Genomic DNA, 21,272 nt, shown 5'->3' on the forward strand with positions numbered 1-21,272 from the left:
CATCGATTATATCAACCGATGGAGAGCTCTGAGCTTGGACTATGAAGACCGACTCATCGGGCTGTTTGTGGTAGAAATGTGCACCATAGGTATCATTAGTGACTTCTTTATATTTTGTAGGGAATAAAACCTTGTACATTTGATGAATTGGCAACTTGCACCCATGATATGAAGTTGAGCATCGCCAATAGAAGGATGAAAGATTTCCTGATCCTTGAGATGAAGAAGGACAAGAAAGAGATAAATGGTGTTGAGAAGATTATGAAAAACACCATGAAGGAATCAGTGGTCGTTAATACGACCCCGTCTAACTTTAAAGGAGAGGTAGGAAAAAGTTTATTCGTTTCCTGACTCCAATGTTGCAGATATGCTTGAGAAACTACTAGAAAAGTAGCTCATTCAGCTACCAGAATGCAAATAATTGGAACAAGCAAGAAAAGTGGACGATTCTAACTATTGCAATTATCACAGGGTCGTTAGCCACCCAGTGGAAAAATGTTTTTTGTTGAAGAAGCTGATCCTAAGGTTGGCTCGTGAGAGGAAGATTGAGCTAGATTTAGACGAGGTTTCTCAAACAATTCATGTCGCAGTGGCAGTAACCCTGAATGCTCCAATATCGACTATATGTTATGGTGAAAGAGAGAGTTTGGTCCAGTTTGGGACTCTCGAACCTGTGGTCGTTTGGTATCAATAAGTGACCTAAATGATAGATTTTCAAAACAAAGAACATGTTGATAGTGACGATTACGAAGGATAAATTCTTGTAACTCGTCAAAAGAAGAGAAAGTCGAGTCCTACCCAAAAAAGAGTCGCACTCCTATCAGAGCTACAGAAGAGAGAACAAGACTCATAAAAGAAAGGGAAAAAAGAAGGCTTGGAAGCCCAAGCTTGCCGAGGAGGAAGATAAGAACTTCCCTTAACCCAGGCGACAGGTGACGTTAGTAGATTTCCTTCTAGAGGACTTCTATGGCCGTTGTTCGAGAAAAACACCAAAGGTTGTTGCCTGTCACACTGTCAGCATGATAAAAGAAGTGGATACTCCTCTAAGTTCATCGAAAATGATGGAAGAATCAAAAGATTTACCATCGTTCAACATAGATGACTTGTTGTCACTCCCTCAGGAAACAAAGAGCACTCATCAACGCATTGTTAGAATCCAACGCATCTAGTGTACCAGCCTCTACGACGTGCGCGTATGCCTCATATTGTACAACCATAGGTTTCTCAAATGAAGATCTACTGTTGGGATCAAAGCTTCACAATAGGCTTTTGTATGTCTCGAAATGCTCACTGCATGCAAAATATAAATCTTATTTTTCATGATGCATGCACATTCCTTCAAGTAATTTCTTCATGCAATATTATAACATTTACAATACATAATGCATGAATAATTGCACAACCTAAGGTGGGTTTTAACTATATGACAAACACTTTGGCATATAAGTACCATACATCACATGTATAAAAACCAAAGTTGATGAACGGGGTGAAAAGATAGAATGGGCGTGGGGTAATAATTCCATATTGATCCGAACCAATCCATATGCTCCCATTTTTAATAAGATTCCAGCTAGAACTCGAGCTGCTTCTAACAACCTATGCATTTTGTTATCATTTCGAATTAGACGATCCATTAATCCAACTGATGGAGGATTATAAATGGATCCCTTTTTTGGATTATAAACGATGCTTTACCCGAGCAGTTCAAGACCCGGTTCGCCTGTTTGAACCGGTGGCTCCTTGTCTTTGTAATAGTTAGCTTTCCTTTTGTGTACTAAGCACCTTGCGATCGTCTACACGATAAAACAAATGCTTTGCTCTATCGCTTACCAGCGCTCCCACAGCTAAACGATCGTTTAGCATTTACTACACGATCATCTAGAAAAATCTAAACAATCATTAAGCTATTACTACAAGATCGTGTACCTTTACTAAACGATGAAGCCTGAAGTACACGATCATTTAGCGCGTTCCACACAATGCTCGCCTTTTCGCGATCGTCTAAATGACTACGATGCTGCGAAGCACCATCACCTAAGCGATCGCTTAGCTAGCGCCTTCGTATCACATACGTGCGATCGCATAGGTGGAAACGATTTACCCCATCGCTTAGCATTAACTACACGACCGGCAACCAACGTTACGCGATAGAGCAAACGATTTACCCCATCGCTTAGCATTAACTAAATGATCGTTTAGAAAATATTACACGATCGTCTAGAAAATTCTAAACGATCGTTTAGTTAAATCCCAACGATCGTTTACCTGAGGCTACACGATACGACCAATGTTTGGTTTTCTTCTTCATTGAGAACCGCATCGCCATGCTTCAAAGCTTCATCACAACGATTTGACGAACTTAAACTTTTTGAATTACAGACTCGATTGCAAAGTTAATTATGCCCAAAAAACACATGGACCCTTACAAATTAACACTTTGTAATACCAAAAAGCTTAACAAAAGGCAACTAAACCTGAAATGTTCATAACTCAACCACAAATTCAGAAACCCACCGCGACTGTAAAATGATTTCAAAAAGTTGTACTTTGGAATATCAGAGAACCTGGCTCTGATATCAATTGAAGGAAATCAAATTCGAGAGTTCCATGAGCAACGAAAATAAGATTATTCCAAATTACAATCATGAATGAACATTACAAATTACAGTCGTATACAAAACATGCAGTTATACAATTAATATGGAAATTACAACATGAACAACAAATGAACAAGGAAGAACTCTACGAACATTTGTCGTCTCGTTTCCACGCTCCTTGCTCATGAATGCTTGAACACAGCAACCTCGAACGTTCATTCTACACGACCGCAACACAGTACGAACACTTCGCGGTTGAACTTAGCGATCGCCTCGGTCACGAACTCCTCCACAACACAAACGGTCTCCACAGTATCTCAACGGTGTCGAGTTGAGTATGACACCACCAAGAAGTCTATCTTGGTATTCTCGGTATGAGAATCCAAAGGGTGGGCTCTGTTTGGACTTGGTATGAGGCAGACGAAGAAGAAAACACCGATCGTGTTCACGACTAGGCAAGTGGGAGATGGCGGAGACCTATCGTATAGGTTGATGCCCAATCATTTAGCTAAAATTTTGTGATTGTCTAGCAAAAGTTATGCAATCGTTTAGCTCGGTGTCTATCACCTACAAACACTATACGATCGTTTACTTCAGATAAGTGAACGTCTAGCAAAAACTATTTGATCATTTAGTAAATACTATACGATCGTTTAGCTCACCACTACATGATGTTTAGCTTGCCCAAGCTGTCGTTTAGTAAATCTGTATTTCCTTGACAATTACCATGAGATTCTTTTCGCCGAGAGAAAACTCAAAAAACTTTTTACCAAAAGTTACTAAAATTAAGAAAACCATTTTCCTTTTATCTCACGGTTACCATGAATCACCAATAACCACCCACTCAATTGGTTATTAAAGAAAAAGAATTAATTATCCAATAATAATTATTATTATAAATATAAATGATAACCAACTTATCATACTATATTTATAACCTATAGTTTTAATATTTCATCTCATGAAACATATAAACCATAGTTTTTTTTCTATTCCATGATACTTAATGTAAATCTCATTTAGATCAATCATCCACTAGATGTATCTCATACATCATAGCGATTATATCATATATAATCAAAATACCTCTTGTCAATTTGAACATTTCAAATAAACACCGAGAACTGATTCTCAACTGAATCCATTGAGCTACCAAGGGGACCTTATGAATCTATAGCTCGAAGCTCCAACGGTACGTGAATAACTGACTAAACTCTTTAGTCACGAGATCCACCATCCGATAACTGCCAGACACTCCACTAAAGACCGACAGCTGAACTCTTCTTACCACAAATATATTATGTGTCCATCTTAACCAATCAGCAGTGTGATAACCCTTCACAGATCGCTCGTAAATACAGCTGGGCCAATAACCATTATGCCCCGGTAGTTACATCTATCTTCTTAAGTACTACTGATCCCTCTAATGAACATAAGTCATAGTGCTACTATGACTGAGTCATTTCTTCCAAAGAGAAGTTGTGGCCACTATGTTCAAGCCCTAAAATCAGCCCTTAAGGGAACAATCTCTCTATTTATCCCTGCTTCGGGAAAATAGTGAATTTCATCTTGTGGATTGAGTTCCCAACTCCTAGATCAGACATGTCCCCAAAAAGGTAGGCATGTTGAGTCGTCAATCTGGCCACTCTCACCCATACTAATTAAAGGACCGCCCTCAAAGGTAGGAGTTCCCAAAACACTCAGGATTGAAGTCATGCACCTATGGTCGTTTAGGTGAGATGTAAGTCTCTAGTATCAACAGCGTTATATACAGAGTCTAGTCATCTCGTGGTCCAGGTCTTATACAAACTCTTTGTATAGGACACCCACACTCACACGTCTCCACATGAATGGTCAGGATCAACATCTGTAGTAGTTTACAACACTTGTAAACCTCTACAAAGCGGGCAGTATCCATAGTGTCACCAGGATCAGGTATCCCACCTTAATCATACTACAAACCTATTTAGGTTATCACTTAAGGATTCACTTGTATATCACATATACATGTTTAAGTTCACATAAGATAACCAATGAGCTTTGTTTATTGGATATTAGTAAATGCCAGAATTAAATAACACTTATTTTATTCATCAAACAATGTGTATCTTTACCAAACAACGAGACTCCGAGAGAATTAGGACACCAATCCCAACAGGTACGACATCCCTTATCGAATTGTGATAGATAATGGGAAGCAGTTCTCCAATGGCTTGATGGACAGGTTGTGTGAGAAGTTCAAGTTCAAGCAGTTCAAGTCATCTATGCACAACGTTGCTACAAATGGGTTGGCAGAGGCATTTAATAAAACGTTGTACAACCTGCTGAAGAAAATTGTCTCTAAGTCAAAGAGAGATTGGCAAGAGTATTAGGTTTTATGTCCTAAAACTCGCAGTTTGTAAAATGATAAACATTTTCTATAGTCAATAAACTTATTATTGATTTTATAAATTGTATACATGAAAGTCTAAATCCAATAAACTAAGACCCATGACTATTACCTGAGTACTTGAACGTTATGTGGAGACATAAAAGTGGATCAGGTTCAAGTAAATAGTAAAAATGATCTATAGTATATGAATAAGATTGGGTACCTTATTCTGGTAATACTATTGGATGCGGCCTACTCTATAGTTGTTACAAAGAGTTGTAAAGTGCTACATACGAAGTGATCCTAATTCGTACATGTTATGACATGAGGAGTGGGGGCATCCTATGCAATGGGTTTGTATAAGATCGGACCAAGAAATAAGTCATTCTTACTTTATAACACTATTTATTGTATAAAACTGACTATTTCCTCTAGATGACCTAGGAACTCGATTTTAATCCTGAGTTAACTATGAACTTCTGTTTATTCAGGATTATCCTTAGATTTGCATAGGTGAGGGTCGGCTCAACAGTGCCAACTCAATAAGCCTCCCATTTTAGGGGTAAAACCTAATAGATAGCTGGAGACATAGGGTGTAAAATGGAATTCACGCCTACCAAATTTAGGGATAGGAGAAAGGTCGTTCTCTCAAGTACTGAATCCAGGTCTTGAACAAGGTGTCCCACCCTCTCATTGGCCTGAGAGAGTTTTGGTTTAGTGATTGGATCACAAACCAGATGTTCATTAGAGCATCAGTAGGAACTTGAGAAATAAGAAGTAATCTCGAGGGTAAAACAAATATTTGACCCAGCCGTTATTACGAACAACCTGTGAAGGGTCGACTTACTAATTATGGTTAAATCATGTGGACATAATATATCTACAGTGAGAGGAGTGCAACTATGGGCTTTAGTGGAGTGACCCATAGTTAACGAATGAGGGTTAATTTAGTCTAATGAGTTTAGCTAATTAATCTCGGATCGTTGGAGCCCATGATCTGTATGTCCACAAGGTCCCCCTACTAGCTCGTAAATAGATTAGCTCTAGAGTAGCGTGATAAGTTAATTTGAAACGTTCAAATTAGAATTAAGGGAATTAGTAAATATGAGATATAATTACGTGTTTAATTTTGAGAATTAAACAGAACAGGAGAATTAATATTTAAATATGATTTAAATATATGAAAGTGAATTTGTGTATTAATTAGAATTATTGAAATTGTTTAAATAATTCTTTATTAATTTTATTAGAAAAATTAATTTATGAAATTAACTTTGTAAAATTAATAATTTTTCCAATTTCATAAATCAAATTGATTTTTGAAATCAATTTGAAAAATTGGAAAAAATATATAAATGAAATTTTGGTTATTCCATTATGGCTTATGAAGAAGCTCACACAAGATCCATCACTTTTGCCTTCAATTATTCCAAACATGAGTTGCACCTCATGTAGCTATCTTCCTTGCTATCTTCCTTGGAGTGATTTTGAGGCATGCAATCAATAGAATTTTAGTTGAAAATTCGTGGTGAAGAAGGTGTTCTTCAACTGGATTGCTGTTGTGAGCATTTCTCAAAATTCCCTTGATTCAAGCTTGTTTTGAGTCCCACAACTCAATCTAGAGCACCAAGAGAATAGTGGGGAAGATCTTGAGGTGGTCTACAACAAGATTTGGAGAAGTTTGCAACTGGAGATCGAGCTTTGAAGAAGTTCTACAGAGGTATGTCTTGAAACCCACTTGTTTCTGCAAAAGCATGCTTTATATTTTGCCAAAATTAATGAACTAGAGTGCTTAATGATTCTTGTTGCTTCTGTTGTTGCTTATACAATCCTTTAAAGAGAAGATTGGTGAGGCATTGTGGCCTTATCAAACCACTCACCGTACCCCTACAGAAGTCACACCATACTCTTTTGTTTATGGAGTAAAAGTTGTCCTCCCTTTGGAATGAGAAATTCCATCACTAAGGATGATAGTGCAAGAGATATTAACTATAGAAAATAATGCCAAGTTACATCTTCAAGAGTTAGAAGAACTTGATGAAAGAACTGGAAGCTCAACAAGCATTGGAGTGCTACCAAGTGCAAATGTCTAAAGCCTCTGGTAAAAACGTGAAGCCTCGATCTTTTCAAGTCAATGATCCGATGCTTGTTGTAAGAAGACCCATTATCATGACAAGACATACGAGAAATAAGTTCACACCTAAATGGGATGGATCTTACATCGTTAAAGAGGTCTACAAATGGAGCATACAAGATCGTTGATCAAGACAGATTAAGAATTGGCCTAGTAGACACCAAGTTTCTTAAGAAATTTTATTCTTGATAAATGTAATAAAAAAAAAAAAAAAAACCTTAACGTAAGAGTATAAATTGCATGATGCTCCTGGCCCACATAAGCTTAAAAGGTGAACGACCTAAAAAAAATTGAACTACATTATGACTTGATCCCTATTCATTATAAATGGTACATAGACATCTTGAAGAAAACTTCAATTTCAATCTAGTAAAAGAAAAAAAATCCAGTTGAACCACGTCGTGGCTTAATCCCTTTCTTAAAGGGTATATAGAGAACTTAAAGAAATTTAAGTTCAGTCAAGGAAAAAGTCACCACCACCTAAAGCGTGATGCTAAAAAATTGACAGTGCTCATCTATATTAAAGAATGTCACTAAGAATTAAGGACGATCCTAATGGGCGCAATTCAACAAATCAAATATGTCCATCCTCATTGTGGGCAACCTAACAAATCAAAGAAGTGCAACACTAGGAGCAAGACACTGCAAGTTAGATGCTTATAAGGGCATTACTTAACTAAAGATCAACGCTTCATCTTTTAGTTTAGATCAAGTTCTTCAAATTCAAGTTCAGAGGTATCATTGATGCTTCCTCAAATTCAATTAGAAGGTTTCATCAAGGTTTGTTCAAATGCAAGCTTGGAGATTTCACCGAAGCTTTCTTAATAAGCAAGTGTTAAGGATTTGGTCAATGCTTCTTCAAGTTCAAGTGAGGGGGATTCTTTGATATTTCGTCAAGCTTAAGTTCCAAGGATTCTCTGATGTTTCTTAATAAGGTTGTTTAGACTTTTTTTGGGTCATCCGTATGTTGATCAAATAGGGTTGTTAAACCTTTCTGAGGTCACCCCTATGTGGATCAAATAGACCTTTCCGAGGTCATCCCTATGTTGATCAAGAAGTGACGATGTAATAGGGTTGTTTAGACTTTTCTAAGGTCATCCTTATATTGGTCAAGAAGTGATGTAATAGGGTTGTTTAGACTTTTCTAGGGTCATCCCTATGTTGATCAAGAAGTGATGATGTAATAGGGTTGTTTAGATTTTTCCAAGGTCATCCCTATAGTGGATCAAGAAGTAACGATATAATAAGGTTGTTTAGACCTTTCCGGAGCCATCCCTATGTTGATCAAATAGGGTTGTTAGACCTTTCCTGGGCCATCCTTATTTGATCAAGAAGTAACAATGTAATAAGGACCTTTCCGGGGCCATCCCTATGTTGATCGAGAAGTGATGTAATAGGGTTGTTTAGACCTTTCTGAGGTCACCCCTATGTTGATCAAATAGGGTTGTTAGACCATTCCTGGGTCATCCCTATGTTGATCAAGAAGTGGTGATATAATATGATTGTTTAGACCTTTACAGGGTCGTCCCTATGTGTGTCAAGGCGACGGTCACATATCGGAGCATTGTTGCAAAAAAAAAAAAAAAATCATCCTTTGTAACAAAATAGAGTTGGCGAGATTAAAAAAGAACAAAAAAACTTACTCCCTAGAATGCAAATTAAGAGTAGCTTTAAATTCTTATATAAAAAAAATTGGGGCAAGTTAGTAAAATTTTAAAAGTGATAAGGAAAAAAAAAACAAAGAAAAAACGTGAAAGAAAGGAAAAGGAAAAGAAAACATAAATGAAACGAAAGAAAAAAGAAAGAACGAAGAAAGAAGGAGAGGAAAAGAAGAAAAAAAAAAAAGAGAGAGAGAGAAAGAAAAGTTTAGAAAAGGAAGAAGGGATGAAGATAATGCAAGGGTTTTGACTCCTATTTATAGAAGTTCCGTGACAAATTAGAAAATTCAAATTAAATAAAGATTTGATTTATATTATTAGATTTTATTAGATTTTCTAATTTGATTTTATCCTAATTTTAAATTAAATTTTAAAAAAAATCAAATGGATGTCTTATCTAATTTGATTTTATTATATTTTGCCCTCAAATTTATTTTCAAGCAAGATTTTGACATATTCCAAATTTTATTCAAAGTCAAATTTAAACTGTGGATAAAATCTCAAATCAAAATTTGATCATATTCCAAATTTTATTCAAAATCAAATTGTTCAACCTTGAGATTAAATTATAGATAAGATTCCAAATTAAAATTTGGGTATATTCCAAATTTTATCCCAAATTTAGAATTTTATCCTCAAGTCAAGGATAAAATCTCAAATTGATTTAAAATTCAAATTTGGGTATCTTCCAAATTTTGTATCCAATTGGTCCAAATTTAAATTGTAGGAAGATCTAAAATTCATCGCAAATTAAAATTTAGTCATACTCCAAATTTTATTTCAAATTCAAATTATCCAACCTTGAATTTTTATTTTCAATCAAAACAAATTGTGGATAAAAAAAATCTCAATTGCTCTCTTATTAAAATTTGGGCATATTTCAATTTTTATCCCAAATTACTATGTATTAAATTCATAGTTTGACTGACACATCAACTTAAGTCAAATTCAAAAACAAATATATTTGAATTTTGATTCCAACTTTACTTTTCGAGATTCATCCACTATGCATATATGTGCATAAACCTCAAAAAGGGATCTTTGTTGATGGAAAATTTTTGAACCAATCACAAATTGACACGTCATCCACTAAATTAATTATGAAATTCCAAATAATTGAATTTGAGACCAATTAGAAGTTGACATGTGGCCCAAATTGAAGTTGAAGACATAAATCGATAAATGTGTTTTCATCTCAAATGTTGGATTAAGTGAAATTAATTTAACCCAATTTAATATTATTATTTGGGCTAATAGTCAAATTGAGGGGGGGAAATGCTTAATTTAACCTACACATTAAATAAGGCCAAAATTCAATTAGTTTGATCTAAGGGCCAAGTTTATGGACCAACTAAGTCCAAATTCACGGAGCTCACATAAAAACTCTATAAATAGAAGAATTCTTGTAAGGATACGAAATTCTATATTTTAGAGAGTCAAGAGAATTCATACTTTCAAAAAGACTTGGACTTCAAGACGCTCTCGACTAGAGATCACACATAATATCAAATCAAACTACAATAATACTTTTGTACTCCAGAAACCTCATATCAACAAATCCCATATAATTTTTAAAGACTATTTTTGTAGAAAAAAAAAGAAGTTTTCTCGTCATTGTTGTGCTTTAAAAAAAAGAGTTAAATAGAGTATTTGGCACAGAAAAAAAGGCAGGCCGTGGTAGGTACGTGTAAAGGAGAAGATACAGCTTGGAATTTGGAAGCCAACTAAAAGTGGACGACCCCACTTCACACCATTTACTTTACTTAACCGCTCACCACATTCTTTCCTTTTCAACCCTTCATCTTCCATCTTCTTCCTCAATCCTCTGTCTATTCCTTTCCTTTGGGCCCTCTCCTCACCAACCTCTTCAACTTCAATTTCAAGGTATCTTTCAATCCCTCCGATCATTTCCAATCCAATCCCAATCGCATCACGTTTCTTATTTTCTCTGTTTTTCATTCCTATTTGCGTTGCGTACGTATCTTTCTTTCAGCTTTTCCTTATGGTTTAATTTCGATTTCTTCAGTTCGATTTGATAGTTGGTTGTTCTTTGATTTTTGGTAGAGCTGTATTTATATCCGGTTCGATCCTTGAATACGACTTTTCAACTTCCGTAATTTGTTGTTTTTCGCTTATTAATTTGAATCTGGTGTCGATTGGAAAGTGATTTTAGGGTTTTGTTGCTCAGTTGTTTGATGAATCAAGCAAATGATATTTATATATGTTTTGTTCCCAATGCTTTGAATCTCATCTGATTTTCTCATAAAAGGATCTTCTTCGTCCTTTCCCCCCCTCCCTCTCCTTTTTCTCTCCCTGTTTCATGCCTGTCTTTGTTTTGGTTTTTCAAATTTTACAGGTGTCTTGGTTTTGGTTTTAGGACAATCTATAAGATTAACAAATTCATATTCTACGATACATGAATTTGATATAATGAATTTTGTTTCTTCTTGGTGAAGATTGTCGGTAGCTGATTTGATAGGCTGGCTGGCCCTTGTTGTTCCCTTTCCATTTTTGTTTGTTCTGTATATCCTACTTTCTTCGGATTGTCGCTGATTTGATTTCTATTCAATGGGATCATCTAGAAAGATGATATGACAAGATTTTCTTGATTTGACAGAAAGAACCCATCATTGTTTTAAGTTCAGAATTATAACTCAATTCATTCTTGTTCCACCTAGCTGTTTTTGATAAAATTTTTGGAAATTGATAGTCCAAAATGGGAAGCAAAGCACCAAGCTGGGCTGATCAGTGGGGTTCGGGAAATTATGGAGTTGAAGACGACGACGACAAGGCAGTAACAAAGAAAGGAAGCAGTAATGGCAATAGTAGCAAGAAGATGGCAGAGGTAAAGGCAGCAGCCTCAGCTGGATTTGTGAAGGCAAAGGCTGTTGCAACTGTGGGTGCTCAAAAAGTGAAATCTGGAACTTCAGTAGGCATCAAATGGGTCAAGAATCAGTACCAGAAAAAGGTCGCCAAATGATTCTATATATGTTTGGACTCTCATCATTTTTTTTGTCTTCAATATAACTTAGTTTTGTGAAAATAGACCCAATATGTCATCCGATTTTTTTTTTAGTTCATGGAGCTTCAAACGACAAAATGATACCATATCACAAACTGCTATAAATTCCCCTTATTTACAGCGTGACTTTTGAATAATGCAAATAGGTAATAGTTTTCGTTAATTGAAATTAAAAAAACTATACAGAATGATTGCGTTTTAAGGGATAAAACAGAGTGGAGTGATGGGGATGAGGAGAATGTAAAAGAGCAGATATGATCCTTTCCCCTTCCCCGTTTTCTGTAGACGTTTGCATCTTGTTGTGTTTTAGCACGCCCCGAATGTGTTCTCCCCACTGTAGGTCATATAAAGGAAACCATCTTCGTCTTTATTTTCCTCGTAAATTGCAGACATCATAGCAGCTGCAGAACAAGAAAAATGACAATGTGAAGATTGTGCAAGATATGATTTTTTTTTTTTAAAACTGAAACCATACATTTTGTGCTGGTTTGATAAGAACACATTCCTAACATGTAGAAATTATGTTCATGTTCTCACCGGTAGGAGGCAGAATATTCTTCACAAAAATGAAGATGGCCTTCTCGGGGCTGAGTTTGATCCTCTTTCGGACCACGTACACAAACTGACCAACAGTTAAATCAGCAGGAACTAAATATCTGCAATCAATGCAGACAGTAGAATAACTTTCATTTAGATACCAGCCTTTTGAAGAAAGATCTTTCCTACGTTTAAGAGTTTATTTGGAATGAGTTTTCAAGCGTTTAGAAAAGTGTTTTTTAAGTGAGGAAAAGAAAATCATTCTGAAAATCATTCCTTGAAATCTTTGTTTTCGACACCGATCCTCGCAATTCTTCTATGTTAACCATTTTAAGGCTCAGAAACATAGCCTGACCCTCAAAAGGCATTGTTGTACTTAGATAGGAACCAATATCATGTAATATAAAGGTAAATAAGATAAACCAAATAATTTGAAGAACTTGGACTATCCCTTTCTTGAGATTCTTAACCCATGAGCCAACTGAATCAATGCCCAAGTACTTCCTTGCTCTCCCACTCTATTTATAACTAAATTCCACAACAAACTTCTCTAACTAATTACTAAAATGCCCTTATAATATCCTAATATCATTCCTATCAGACTTCTACGCAATTTGTTCATCATCTTTACTACTGGAAGAAAAAAAGAAACTTACCCACCCATATCTCCCACTAGTACATAACGTTGTCTTAGAATATTGCTTTCCATCATGTAGAACTCTTAGGTTTGAGAGAGAATTAGAATACTCTATTCCATTAACCAAAGATATGAATATATACAAGTATAGAAGAGTGACCAAAGAAGGAAAACATAGAAAAGAAAAATATAACAAGATATTTACAATAATGGAAAACCCTAACAATAGAACTATAACACTCTCCTTCAAGTTGGAGCATATATGTTGATCATACCCAATATGTTACATAGATAATCTATGTGTTCCATTCAATGTTTTCGTGAATATATCTCCTAATTGTTCTCCAGTATTCAAATATCCATAGATACCAAACCTTGTTGAATTTTCTCACATACAAAATGGCAATCAACTTCAATATGTTTAGTCCTTTCATGAAATACTGGATTAGACACGATTTGAAATGTTGCTTGATTATCATGCCACAACTTTGTCGATGTGGTGATTTCAAATCCCAACTCAACAAGAAGTTGATATATCCAAATCAATTCACACACAAACTGTGCCATCGCTATATTTTGATTTTGCACTTGAACGTGACACCACATTTTGTTTCTTACTCTTCCAAGAAATCAAATTACTACCAACAAAAATACAATATCCTGAAGTTGATCTTCTGTCTTCTTTAGATCCTGCCCAATCGGTGTCTGAGAAACATTCAATATTAGCATGACCATAATTCTTATATAATAAATCACACCCGAGAGCAGCCTTTAAATAACACAGAATCTGTTCCAATGCAGCCCAGTGATCAACTGTAGGGCATCACATGTACTGACTCACAATACTCGCTAAATAGGCTATGTTGGATCGAGCGACTGTAAAGTAATTAAGTTTTCCCACTAACCACTTATATCTTTCAGGATCTTTTAGTAGTTCTCCATCTTTTGTGAGTTATAAGTTGGGCATCAATGGGGTATTACATGGCTTAGCCCCTAGCTTCCCCGTTTCATCGACAAGTCAAGAACCTATTTTCTCTATGATAATAGTATTCCTTTCTTGCTTCTTATTACCTTAATTCCTAAGAAGCATTTCAACATGTCCAAATCTTTTGTATGGAATTGACTATGAAGAAAGGTCTTTTGGGATTGGATATCTAAAGCATCATCACCCGTAATCACAATATCATCAACATATACAACTAATAAGATGATATTACCCTCAGATCACTTAAGAAAGACCGAATGATCTGATGTACTCTTCCGCATTCCAAATCTTTCAATCACCTAACTAAATTTACCAAACCAAGCCCATGGACTCTGCTTTAATCTATACAAAGATTTACGAAGGCAATACCCCGTTCCATTCTCCCTCTGAGTAGCAAACCTTGGTGATTGCTCCATATACACCTCTTCTTGAAGATCACCATGAAGAAATGTATTTTTAATATCAAATTGATGCTATTTTTGTTGCATGAAAAAAAGTATCAGCATAGTCAACGCCATAAGTTCGTAACCTTTCGCTACAAGTCGTGCTTTTAATCGAGCAACATAACCATTAGGATTGACTTAATCGCAAACACCCATTTGCAACCGCTAGCCTCTTTCTTGCAGGGAGAGAAACTAAATCCCAAGTACAATTATCATCTAAGGTAGTCATCTCCTCCACCATTGCGACACACCAACCAAGATGAGACAAAACTTCATGAACAGTTTTAGGGATGGATACAAACTCTAAGGATGCAATGAATGAACATGTGGAACGTGACAAATGATTATATGAAACAAAAAAGGAATAGGACAAGCACACTTACGTTTACCTTTACAAAGAGAAATAGGAAGATCATCACTCATTTCCGAATCCAATAATGAAGAAGACTCTAGTACAGAGCATGGAAATGAAGGAGACAAAGAAGCCTCTGGTATAAGGCATGGAACTGAAGGAGGTTGTCGTCGAGTATAGACCTTAACGATGGCTAGAAGAGTAGAGGTACGAGTGACTTCCTGACCTAGAAGAAACTCACGCCAAAACGGGGACGATGGCAAGCAAGACAAACTTGCCAAGTTTGCCACAGGTAGAAATGAATAAGAAAGAGGATCGGAAGGGGAAACAATGTGTAGACAAGGAAATCATCCTTTAATTCCTTATGCTCTCCCTGACTCTTATTCGAAGAGAGAGACAACGATGAAAAAAATGAATGTTAAAAAAATATGACATCAGGAGAGACAAGATATTTATTTAAACTAGGACAATAACAGCGATAACCCTTTTGAACATGGGAATAACCAAGGAAAATACATTTTAAGGACTTTGGATCAAGCTAGGTATGTTGAGACCGAACATCCCAAACAAAGCAAGTACAACTAAATATTTTGAGTGGAATAGGAAACAAATGTTATTTGGGACATAAAGTACGAAAATGTATCTCATCCTTAAGAATGAAAGAGGGCATGCGATTTATTAAGAAACAAGCTGTGGAAACAACATCAGCCCAAAAGGAATTTGGAACATTTATCTGAAACATCAAAGCTCTTGTTGTCTCAAGGAGATGAAGATTCTTTCGTTCTGCAACCCCATTTTGAGATGGAGTATAGACACAAGAAGATCGATGAAGAATGCTATGAGCATCTAAATAAGACATGAGTGCATGAGAGAAATATATTCCTTAGCATTATCGCTCCGTAAGATTTTAAGAGAACATTAGGCTGAGTTCAAATTTCAGCATGGAAGTTACAAAAGTGAGAAAGTAACTCAAAACAATTTTTTGTTAAATATAATCATGTAACACAAGAATAGTCATAGAAAAATGTAACAAAATACCTAAACCCTCCTTTGGACTCAATAGGACATGGACCCCAAACATCATAATGGACTAATTCAAAAGGAACACTAGCTCATTTATTAACTCGAGGATATAAAATCAAACGATGAAATTTAGCAAACTGACATGACTCATAATCTAAAGAAGACAAATGTTGAAGCTGCATACGAAGACTCTTCAACACAAAGATAGACGGATGACCCAAACAACAATGCTCTTCAATGGGAGACAACATGCTAGACATGTGATGGCTATAGGTATTTGTGGTTCAAAGATGCAAAGACCTCCAAATTCACACCCTTTACCAATAGTCTGCTTCGTTGTAATGATCCTAAAATAAGCAATAACCAGAAAAAAAAAATGAGACACGACAATGAAGATTACAAATGAGTTTACCGACCAAAATCAAATTAAACGAGAAATGTGGTAAATTTAAAATTGATGACAAAGAAATTGATTTAGTATGATGAACGATTCCTGATCCTAAAATAGGAGTGGAAGTCCCATTAGTTGCAATAACATTAGGTGAAGAGGTAGATGTACAAAGGTTAGAGAATAAATTGGGGTTACCTGTCATATAGTCTGTAGCACCAGAGTCAATGACCCATTTTGACATGGAGGAAAGAAGGTATTTAGAGATGTTAATTGTCTCTGCGATGATCGTAATGGGAGTAGAAGATGATGTCGTCAATGACTTTTGATATTGTTGGAATTTAACAAACTCCTCTTAATTGACTTGTCAAGATTATCAGGAGTAGAAGCGACATGTGTAGATGGCACCTTCTGACTCTTATTCATCAATCTTCTGCATTCACGTTTCGTATGGCCAGGTCGACAGTAATAACAAACAACACCTCCTGAATTTGATCTTCAGTTGTTGGGATGACCTTTGGAGCTATTTGATTCAATCCCCTTATTACCAAATCATAATCAGATGATATAACTGCTGGTGGTTTCTTTGTACGAAGTATTCGAGTATAAGCTTCTTCCAATGATGAGATATTTGAGCTTAACACTTGATCTTTTGGCCATCTCATATTTACGTGCAAGACCAACTAAAAAACTCATGATAAACAATTTTTCACAATAAGCCATTAGAACTTTTGGATTCGTGTTGATTGGCATCAAGGCATTGAATTCCACATGTATTTTTAACCTCCATAAAGTAGCTTGTGAGAGATTTTTCTCCTTGATCAAGTTGATATAGAGTCTTACAAACATCAAACACTCTATTAATGTTCTCTTTTCCAGAATAAAGAAAATCCAAATATTCCAATAGTTCCTTGATTGATTCGTAGTGATTTACTAATTCAATGATTTCATGATCAATAGAATTCTTGATTTGTAGAAGCATTCTTGAATCGTCCCGCCACCAAATCTTTTTAATAGCATCAATCGATAGTTGATCATCCATCTCCATGCTCCTAATAAAGTGACGAACATTTGATCTTCATGAATAGTAATTGGATCCATTCAACTTGTGTTCAGTTACTTTTGACACCATAAAAACCATCTCAGACATGACTACTTGTTTCTTATCAGCCACTACCTCAAAAAAGAAACACCAGACAGAAGAGAAGCAAACCCTAATTTACCGAAGAGATGTTTTTTTTCTTCAATGAACCATAAACAATGAGTATATAGCCCAAACAAACACACCACCAAGGAGAGTCAACAAAACCAAGGAAACCCACAGAAGACGAACCTAAACCGGTGGCGCACGTGCCGCGTGTGGATTAACAGCACAAGGGAAAAGGCAGCATGAGCCTTACGCGCTGATCAAATGGATGCCGAACTTTGGGGTTCTGTAGGTCGGCGGCTGGGCTCCTCGATAGACTAGGCGGTGTCGAAAATAGCGAAGAAAAACGACCCTCCCTTTTTCCGACAACGACAACTGACAACGACAAACAGACCGAAGACAGCGGTGGTGAGCAAAAGTATAAACTCACCCCTCCACAAAACCCTAGATGTAACACAAACAGGTTCTAAATTTCCAAACCCTAAGGTTCACAAAACCCTAATTTTTTATATTTTTTTTAGAGCCCTATGATACTATGAAAAACTCTTAGATTTGAGAGAGAATCAGAATACTTTATTCCATTCACCAAAGATATGAATATATACAAATGTACAAGAGTGAACAAAGAAGGAAAGCATAGAAAAGGAAAATATAACAAGATACTTACAATAATGGAAAACCCTACGTAGTTGAACACATGTGACTCTTCAACTTATGTGCTACTGAACATGTTAAAATCATACAACCTTGACGAAAAAAACAAACAAAATTCTTTTGAACATGATATGGGGATTCAAATAGCTAGGACATCATTAAACCAAGAAAATGGTGGAATTTGAACCATTTCACCAAGTATAAATCATGTATAAACAATAATATCAATAACTTCAAATTCAAGATATTTACAAGATATTTACAATAATGGAAAGCCCTAACAATAGAACTATAACACATTCAATCCCTACATAGTTTAACACGTGATTCTTCGACTAATGTGCTACTGAACATGTTACAATCATACAACCTTGACGAGAAAAACAAACAAAATTCTTTTGAACCTGATATGGGGATTCAAATAGCTCGGACATCATTAAACCAAGAAAATGGTGGAATTTGAACCATTTCACCAAGTATAATTCATGTACAAACAATAATAACTATCACTTCAAATGATCTTCTTCTCAATAAGATAAGCCACACAGCACTTAATAGACCTTGTGTGTGTGTGTGTGTGGTGGGGTGGGGGGAATTGAAGTTTTATTTTAAACAAAATGAAAGAATACAAGGACGTATAAAGAACAAGCCTAGAACAAAGCAGAATCTATCACTAACAACAAAAAGGACTCCAATGCAAAAGAACAATAATAAAATGTGGTGGCTATCAAGCTAAAACACTAAGAACAATAATAAAATGTGGTGGCCATCAAGCTAAAACACTGTAAAGTATAGCATTTCAGCATTCCCTAAGCATCCACAAAACTGACTCATCGTATTTTCTGTTTAAAAGATATTTATAGATTTGGAAAGCACATTAAAGGAACAAGGTGATTTCCTAAATAGAATTGAATGTGTTTCAGCTAGTAAGAAAACAGAAAGCTACTTACTTTTTCTTATCAATTTCTGGCACATCACTCTTTTCAGCCCTTTCCACGATCACCTGAACCAGTTAATCAACAAACATTAAACCAAAAATGTATTACAACTAAAAGAATGCTCAGACAATTGCATGCATCCCTAAATTACAAAGATCATACCGGAATTCTGTCAGGATACTTCTCTCGAATCCTAGCAGATTCAACCTGCCTTCTTTCTGGAATATTCAGAATGTCAATTCAAAATTCATGTTAATTTCTTATGTTCTCTAGTGTTTATTCATAAGTATGAGTATCAGGCCGTGATAATTTCCACTTGATGTAATTGATTATAAAAAACATTCTAACCAAAAAGGAAAAAAAAAAATCCACATATTAGTTTATTGGTTGCTTTAATCCTATGTTGTTCATCATACAACATAAGTATTTGGGTTGAGTCTCATCAATCAAACCCATATGTAAAGCATTAATCGTATCCTAATTATAAGCTTTAGCTTTTGGGTTTAGCAAGTGATTTAACATCGCAATTAAAATTTAAGACTTAACGCTCGGATGAATGACAATGAGTACAAGAAATCCCCACCAAAAACTGAAGCCAAAATAAACCGGTACAAAGCTTAAAGAGATTAATACTTTCATAGCCAAACGTCCATATCAGAATTCAACCATTCAATGAAGCCATAATAAGAAGTAACAAAGCGTGAGCCCAATCATTTCGAGCATGGCGTATGAAGAATTTTAAAAGCAATCAAGCGATGGAATCGAAATACCGTTCAAAACTAAGAAAAATCCCTCAAAAGATTTGATAGAAACCACAAAATAAGACCCTTGATTTATGTACGAACAGGAAAAACTAACCCAGGGGATGCTCCAACTTAAACGAGCTTTTTGCCATCGAAAGAAGAAGCCTCCTGCAGCCAAAATAAAATCAAAAGAACAGAGAAGAATCAAAAGAGGTTTTCGAAATCGGCAGGCAACGGAACCGAGTTATTGGGTACCAAATCAAAGGCAGCGAGAGAAGCTCTACTAAAACGAAACCGATGGAGAATGAGAAAAAAGGATTTCCAATGAGTATTTACAAGTCCCAATTCCAATCACCATTTCCGTAGTCGTTTTTCTCTCTTACTTGGGCGCTTCTTGATTAGTCTGTCCATCGGGCCTAAAAGTCTAAAGGTGGACCCAAGTCCAGCTCAAGGTCAATGATTCATCAATTCGACCCAGACCAATAGAACACTTCAATACCAGATTTGAATTTTTAATAACATGCGGCCCAAATTTCTTATACAACCCATAATACATCATATCTTGAGCAAATTTACTACTTTGTCACACCACCCAATTCACTAGACTGACCAATTTGTCAATGTAGCTCCTCATAATCAGTCCATGAATACTTTTTCCAAGCAAACCCAAATAGATCGAGCCAATTATGGACCCAATTTTGGATGCAGTTCATTATTTCTTGTTAAAGCGAACGTGTCTCAATTGGCATACGAGTGTCTTAGAAAAAAAAAATTCTCCTTGTCCTTAGGTTGTGATGACAATAACTTGGTCCTTTTAAGGATCTTTGTACGTAATTAGATATTCTTTAATAGTTAAACAACACGTTGAGGATATAGCCTATAGAGATGCTCACGGGACGAGATGGGGCTGAGGATGTCATTCATCGTCCCCATCCTCACTCCTCATTTTATTCCTATCTCGTGAAATTCCCCACAAGGATCGACCTAAGGATTCCTCGTAGAGAATTTGCAGGGATAAAGTTCCCTGCGGGAATTTTTTCCCGTTAGTTTTTTTGAAAAAAAAACCTAATTAATTTAAGCCACTAATATGTAGAAAAATTTTAATTAAATAATTAACTCTATCGCTAAATTATTTATTATGATTAGTTTTATATAACAATTTGAATTTAAAGATAAATTACTTAAATTTTGGCCTAAAAAACTAATCAATTTTTTAATAGAAAAAACTAAATATAAATCAAATTATGAGCATATATATAATCTAAATTTAAATATTCAATTTATCTTGATCAATAAACAAACAAACTTGAAATTTAAATGTAATATTTATATAATAATAATAATAACAACATAACATTAAATAGTTATACTAAATAAATAAATAGAGGCTAATCGAGGTGAGGATGGGGAAGGAGAGGGGGCAAGGACGGGGATGGAGAGCATTCCCCATCCCTGTCCCCCGCCCCTTTTAGCTCACGGAGATTTTTTTCCCATTCCCGTCTATCATAGAATCTCCATTCCGTGGAAAAATCGGACACCTTTAGGGGTAGGATTTATTCTCTTAACCTTTTGGTGGAACTAAAAGACATATTTTTTAACTAGTTGAGTTATAGTCAATTAAATAAGTTGTTTATTAGTGT

General features: G+C 35.7%; 2 protein-coding genes across 6 annotated transcripts; one reads left to right on the forward strand and one right to left on the reverse strand.

Annotated features, from left to right (window-relative positions):
* Positions 1–10,507: 10,507 nt before the first annotated feature.
* On the forward strand, positions 10,508–11,903 carry LOC120088662 (uncharacterized). 3 transcript variants are annotated; one of them, XM_090305690.1, is made up of 2 exons: positions 10,508–10,647; positions 11,474–11,903. In XM_090305690.1, the coding sequence occupies exon 2, from the start codon at positions 11,480–11,482 to the stop codon at positions 11,741–11,743; it is 264 nt and encodes an 87-aa protein (XP_090161816.1). In that variant the 5' UTR covers positions 10,508–10,647; positions 11,474–11,479; the 3' UTR covers positions 11,744–11,903. The 3 variants fall into 3 exon arrangements, with proteins under 3 accessions (XP_090161816.1, XP_090161818.1, XP_090161817.1); XM_090305692.1 differs by having other exon boundaries at positions 10,516–10,647; positions 11,442–11,903; XM_090305691.1 differs by having other exon boundaries at positions 10,589–10,737.
* Positions 11,850–20,025, reverse strand: LOC120088660 (autophagy-related protein 8C-like). Of its 3 annotated transcripts, none has more exons than XM_039046074.2 (6): positions 19,888–20,025; positions 19,748–19,800; positions 19,052–19,107; positions 18,902–18,954; positions 12,323–12,441; positions 11,850–12,186 (listed from the first exon to the last, which is right to left on the reverse strand). In XM_039046074.2, exons 2-6 carry the CDS (start codon positions 19,782–19,784, stop codon positions 12,092–12,094), a joined length of 360 nt encoding a protein of 119 aa, XP_038902002.1. In that variant the 5' UTR covers positions 19,785–19,800; positions 19,888–20,025; the 3' UTR covers positions 11,850–12,091. The 3 variants fall into 3 exon arrangements, with proteins under 3 accessions (XP_038902002.1, XP_090161815.1, XP_090161814.1); XM_090305689.1 differs by having other exon boundaries at positions 12,261–12,441; positions 19,888–20,006; XM_090305688.1 differs by having other exon boundaries at positions 19,748–19,930.
* Positions 20,026–21,272: the final 1,247 nt, after the last annotated feature.

Source organism: Benincasa hispida, chromosome 10 (genome assembly GCF_027475165.1).
Source record: "Benincasa hispida cultivar pf3 chromosome 10, pf3_genome.v1.1, whole genome shotgun sequence".
Classification (NCBI taxonomy): Eukaryota; Viridiplantae; Streptophyta; class Magnoliopsida; order Cucurbitales; family Cucurbitaceae; genus Benincasa; species Benincasa hispida.